The sequence below is a fragment of the Salmo salar genome, chromosome 22 (genome assembly GCF_965601325.2).
Source record: "Salmo salar chromosome 22, fSalSal1, whole genome shotgun sequence".
NCBI lineage: Eukaryota > Metazoa > Chordata > Actinopteri > Salmoniformes > Salmonidae > Salmo > Salmo salar.
Window position 1 is genome coordinate 53547783 of NC_138312.1, and position 6387 is coordinate 53554169.

The 6387-nt window shown below is 49.9% G+C and overlaps 1 protein-coding gene across 2 annotated transcripts in view; it reads left to right on the forward strand.

Moving 5' to 3' along the window:
- Positions 1-6069, forward strand: part of LOC106583686 (proto-oncogene tyrosine-protein kinase Src) — a 32127-nt gene extending 26058 nt beyond the window's left edge. For both annotated transcript variants that reach the window (XM_014168179.3, XM_014168180.3), the window contains 6 exons: positions 588-743; positions 972-1151; positions 1309-1385; positions 1518-1671; positions 2835-2966; positions 3636-6069. In XM_014168179.3, coding sequence (XP_014023654.1) covers positions 588-743; positions 972-1151; positions 1309-1385; positions 1518-1671; positions 2835-2966; positions 3636-3844 — 908 coding nt within the window. In that variant the 3' untranslated portion in view covers positions 3845-6069. The remainder of the gene's footprint in view (positions 1-587; positions 744-971; positions 1152-1308; positions 1386-1517; positions 1672-2834; positions 2967-3635) is intronic.
- Positions 6070-6387: the final 318 nt, after the last annotated feature.

The window sequence follows — 6387 nt, forward strand, 5'->3', positions numbered from 1 at the left end:
CCCCTTTTTTTCCCCAATTTCGTGGTATCCAATTGGTAGTTACAGTCTCATCGCTGCAACTCCTATACGGACACGGGAGAGGCGAAGGTCAAGAGTCATGCGTGCGCCAAAACACGAACCTGACAAGCCGCACTGCTTCTTGACACACTGCTCGCTTAACCCGGAAGCCAGCCGCACCAATGTGTCGGAGGAAACACCGTACACCTGGTGACTGTGTCAGCGTGCATGCGCCCGGCCCGCCACAAGTAGTTGCTAGAGCTTGATGGGACAAGGACAAACCCTCCCCTAACCCGGATGACGCTGGGCCAATTGTGCGCCGCCTCATGGGTCTACCGATCGCAGCCGGCTGCGACAGCCTGGGATCGAACCCGGGTCTGTAGTGACGCCTCTAGCACTGCGATGCAGTGCCTTAGACGGCTGCGCCACTCGGGAGGTCGAACACATTTCTGACACTTGTCAGATGTGCCAATCTCTCAGAAAACCCAAAACAACTGTCTAGGTGGATAGTGTTAACAAGGGTGTGGACAGTTCCAGTTGTCTAGGCGATGACCGTATGCCTCGCTCTGTCTTCCCGTACCGAACCACAGAGCATGCAGATGGACTGTGCCACTGTCTGACAGAGGTGTGTCCGGTGCTGAAGCCTCAGACCCAGGGCCTGGCCCGCGACGCCTGGGAGATATCCCGGGAGTCCCTCCACCTCGACCTCAAACTGGGCCAGGGCTGCTTCGGAGAGGTCTGGATGGGTAAGACACACACACACTGTTTTTTAAAGTATAGATGAATAATAAATAGTCTTTTAACAGACACTTTTATTCCAACTTCATGTATTTCAACTATAACTTCATATAAGGACTGTGTAGTTGGTTGTGGCAGAAACGTGGGTCTGTTCCATGGGCTGTCCTGTGTACTCCTTTAGCTTCGTTGGCTAGGTACTCTGGGTACTCTGACCCATTGCTACTGTGTTTCTACAGGGACATGGAATGGTACAACGCGGGTGGCCATCAAGACCCTGAAGACAGGTACCATGTCCCCAGAGGCCTTCCTCCAGGAAGCCCAGGTCATGAAGAAGCTGAGACACGAGAAACTGGTGCAGCTCTACGCCGTGGTGTCTGAGGAACCCATCTACATCGTCACCGAGTACATGAGCCAAGGTAACAGTAGAGCAAACATCATCATCATCGCTGACTACATGGGCTGTAGTACAGGCTGGTCTTCACATGTGTATGCACACACACACGTTGTTCTTGTGTTCCCTTTCTCCTGCCCTCTCTCTCTCTCAGTATTCTGATAACACTGTCGCTCCCACAGGTAGCCTGTTGGACTTCCTGAAAGGTGACACGGGCAAGCTGCTACGTCTACCCCAGTTAGTGGATATGGCATCTCAGGTGGGACAAACGCTACAATGTTCAATACCTTTTGGCATAATGGTCTTATTTCAGTTGATTTGAAGTTTTTGTCCTCTTTTATTCATTTTTACTCAGAATTTTCTTTCTCTCTGTGTCTCTGTGTGTGTATAGATTGCAGCAGGGATGGCATACGTAGAGAGAATGAACTACGTCCACAGAGACCTCAGGGCTGCCAACATCCTGGTCGGGGACAACCTGGCATGTAAAGTGGCCGACTTCGGCTTGGCCCGCCTCATAGAGGACAACGAGTACACTGCTAGACAGGGTAAGGCTTCAGTCAACAGGGACACTGCCAGACAGGGTAAGGCTTCGGTACACTGCCAGACAGGGTAAGGCTTCGGTACACTGCTAGACAGGGTAAGGCTTCAGTCAACAGGGACACTGCCAGACAGGGTAAGGCTTCGGTACACTGCCAGACAGGGTAAGGCTTCGGTACACTGCCAGACAGGGTAAGGCTTCGGTACACTGCCAGACAGGGTAAGGCTTCGGTACACTGCCAGACAGGGTAAGGCTTCGGTACACTGCCAGACAGGGTAAGGCTTCGGTACACTGCCAGACAGGGTAAGGCTTCGGTACCCTGCCAGACAGGGTAAGGCTTCGGTACACTGCCAGACAGGGTAAGGCTTCGGTACACTGCCAGACAGGGTAAGGCTTCGGTCAGGCTTTAATACACTGGCAGACAGGGTAAGGCTTCAGTCAAGGCCAAATCTGTAGTTGTGTGTCCTAAACCTGGTCTTGGAGGACCCCTGTTTATCCTGGTCTTGGAGGACCCCTGTTTATCCTGGTCTTGGAGGACCCCTGTTTATCCTGGTCTTGGAGGACCCCTGTTTATCCTGGTCTTGGAGGACCCCTGTTTATCCTGGTCTTGGAGGACCTCTGTTTATCCTGGTCTTGGAGGACCTCTGTTTATCCTGGTTTTCTTTCCAACTGGTCTCGGTGTGTAAAGTTTCCAACTTTAGCCTGCCGCCCCTTCCTCATAGAAGATAATGTGTACATCGCCAGACAGGGTGCTGCTCTGGTCTGGGTCCAATATCTCTATGTATTGTATGTCCTAAGCCTGTTTTTGGAGGACCCCTGCTTAACCTGGTCTCTTGATTACTTGTGTTTATGTTTTTAAAGTTGTTAGATGCAGACTTTGTGACTTCAGTGATTGTAAAAAAGGGGCTAAATAACTTCAGGAAAATGTACTAATTCTGACTCTGTGAAAGGACCAGTGTATATCACAACCAGGCCCACTGGAGACGAGCAAAATTAGAACAGCGAAAGTAACCGTGAAGTTTTCCATTTGGCAGACTGTAGAGAGGCTCAACTCTAGCTTTGTTTTAGGAAAATAGTCTTGTATTGATGTATTCTAGTTAAAACAGTGACATTTTGGCTACCATGGTCTATTATCAGAGTGTGTCATCAATCAGGTTTTTGTTTCCCCAGGTGCCAAGTTCCCCATTAAGTGGACGGCGCCAGAGGCTGCACTCTACGGACGCTTCACCATCAAGTCAGATGTCTGGTCATTCGGGGTCCTGCTCACTGAACTGGCCACTAAAGGCAGAGTCCCATATCCAGGTACCGGTGACTTTTCTCCATGAAACATTAAGACAAGTAGTTACACACTCTGCTCACAATAGGTATAAAACACCAACGTGTTGACACACAATGCTTCTTCAGGTTTACATATACGGTGTACTTTGATTACATATACGGTATACTTACTTTGATTACATATACGGTGAACTTTGATTACATATACGGTGTACTTTGATTACATATACGGTATACTTTGTTTACATATACAGTATACTTTGATTACATATACGGTATACTTTCATTACATATACGGTATACTTTGATTACATATTCGGTATACTTTGATTACATATTCGGTGTACTTTGATTACATATACGGTGTACTTTGATTACATATACGGTGTACTTTGATTACATATACGGTATACTTTGACTAAACAGTCGTCCAAGATGAGGGGTTGCATACAATTGCACTTAGAAGGAAGTGAAGGGTTGGTCTTTTTTCTGTGTGTTTATTTCTAATATAAATTAGAGGAGGGGTGTTGGATTGAATGCTATGTTATTTTCAGCTATTATTTGATTTCCTAGTGGAATCATGTGCTGTACAAAAGTTTAAGAGGTTTTCTAGAAAAACACTGTCGAACGTGTTTCTCTCTCTTCTCTCCCTCTTTTATTTATCTATCTATCCCCTCCATACACTGTCTTCAGGCATGGTGAACCGGGAGGTGTTGGATCAGGTGGAGCGTGGCTACCGGATGCCCTGCCCTGCTGAGTGCCCAGCCTCCATGCACGAGCTCATGCTCACCTGCTGGAGGAAGGACGCAGAAGAGCGCCCCACCTTCGAGTACCTCCAGGGCTTCCTGGAAGACTACTTCACCTCCACCGAGCCCCAGTACCAGCCTGGGGAGAACCTATAAGGCTCAGGGACCCCCCCCCCCCCCCCCCCGGGCCTCATGGATGGACTTGCCCACCCACCCCTGCCCAATGCCCACCCATGTCACTGCCCACCCCTCACTGCAGCCTGATCATGGGTCAGGTTTGTGTTATTTCCCCCCTGTAATGGACAATGGTTAAGGATGGTTTAGAAGTGGGAAGAAAAGGGGAGCTTATCCTAGACCTGTTGTTATGAGTGACTTCTAACCTGGAGCTACAGAGACAGGTTTTGTGGGGACTGTCATAGTGGTTGAGGGTTGTGCTGATCCTAGATCTGTGGAGGAAAGATGGTAAGTGTCCTAAGGTGGAGTAGGGTGCAGTTGCCCCTGGATGCTGATCTTGGGTCAGTTTAGCATTTTCTCCACTAATGGTTAAGATCAGGGGAGGGGAAGCTGATCCTAGATCTGTAGCTAGGAGAAACTTCAACCCAAAGTGTCCTAAGGAAGGACGGAGGATAGTGAGACGGAACATGCCCACTGCTTTGACCCTCCCTCTCTGTCCCCTTCTCATCAAAGGCTGTGCCCGGATTCCTTCAAACTTTTCCCAAAGTGTGCACTTGTGCACTACCTGTCAAGCATTGGATTAGTGTAAGCATTGGCTAGACTAGAGGAAGTCTCCCTCATTGTTGAAATCCACCCTCATTGTTGAAATCCACCCTCATTGTTGAAATCCACAAGGGGGAGTGTGCAAGTGCCCACTTGCAAGTTTGGAGAAATTAGAAGCAGCCATAGCATCTGACCTCTCCACCTCCTCTCCTCTTGCAGAGCGCTGCCAACGTGGCACCGGTGCTGAAGGAACGCCAATCTGTTTTCCCTCTCCACCTCCTCTCCTCTTGCAGAGCGCTGCCAACGTGGCACCGGTGCTGAAGGAACGCCAGTCTGTTTTCCCTCTCCACCTCCTCTCCTCTTGCAGAGCGCTGCCAACGTGGCACCGGTGCTGAAGGAACGCCAATCTGTTTTCCCTCTCCACCTCCTCTCCTCTTGCAGAGCGCTGCCAACGTGGCACCGGTGCTGAAGGAACGCCAATCTGTTTTCCCTCTCCACCTCCTCTCCTCTTGCAGAGCGCTGCCAACGTGGCACCGGTGCTGAAGGAACGCCAATCTGTTTTCCCTCTCCACCTCCTCTCCTCTTGCAGAGCGCTGCCAACGTGGCACCGGTGCTGAAGGAACGCCAATCTGTTTTCCCTCTCCACCTCCTCTCCTCTTGCAGAGCACTGCCAACGTGGCACCGGTGCTGAAGGAACGCCAATCTGTTTTCCCTCTCCACCTCCTCTCCTCTTGCAGAGCGCTGCCAACGTGGCACCGGTGCTGAAGGAACGCCAGTCTGTTTTCCCTCTCCACCTCCTCTCCTCTTGCAGAGCGCTGCCAACGTGGCACCGGTGCTGAAGGAACGCCAGTCTGTTTTCCCTCTCCACCTCCTCTCCTCTTGCAGAGCGCTGCCAACGTGGCACCGGTGCTGAAGGAACGCCAATCTGTTTTCCCTCTCCACCTCCTCTCCTCTTGCAGAGCGCTGCCAACGTGGCACCGGTGCTGAAGGAACGCCAGTCTGTTTTCCCTCTCCACCTCCTCTCCTCTTGCAGAGCGCTGCCAACGTGGCACCGGTGCTGAAGGAACGCCAGTCTGTTTTCCCTCTCCACCTCCTCTCCTCTTGCAGAGCACTGCCAACGTGGCACCGGTGCTGAAGGAACGCCAGTCTGTTTTCCCTCTCCACCTCCTCTCCTCTTGCAGAGCGCTGCCAACGTGGCACCGGTGCTGAAGGAACGCCAGTCTGTTTTCCCTCTCCACCTCCTCTCCTCTTGCAGAGCGCTGCCAACGTGGCACCGGTGCTGAAGGAACGCCAGTCTGTTTTCCCTCTCTCTTGTGCATACCAAATGGCTCCCTATTCTCTACATACATGTAGTGTACTACTTTTGACCAGAGCCCTATGGGAATAGGGTCAAAAATAGGACCGTAGGGCACAACAAAAAGTTGTGCACTATGTAGGGAATAGGGAGCCATTAGGGATGTAACTTCTGTGGGTCTGTCTCTCTGTCTACCTTTCTTTGTCTATTACCTCCTCTCTCTCTTTCCAGTATTCTCAAGTGCTGCTTCCTCCAGATCTCCAACTCTCACATTTAATTTTTTGAAAGTTTTTCTTTGTTTTGTTGTCTAAAGATGCTGCTTCTTTCTTTCATCCTCTGTCAATAAAACTGAAACGTTGTAAAGCTCCCAGACAGTTTCACATGAAATGTATCGGATGACAGCATTGTATACCCATAGAAGTGATGTCAAGCATACTGGGTGCTAATAGACTCCCTGTTAGTACAATTGCACCTGGGTCATGTTCCCGTTTTAAAAACATTTTGCAGCAGAAAATGAAAATGTATGGTTTGTTATTAGATAAGCCCACTTTGTCCATGCCTTTTTCCGTCTGTTTTATTCCATTGGGTGCCTATTGAACACAGCCCTGTTTTTTTGTTGTGTGCAATCACCCTGAGATTATTGTGACTCAGTTGTACAATCATTAGACAGGCTTATTGAGGACCCCAA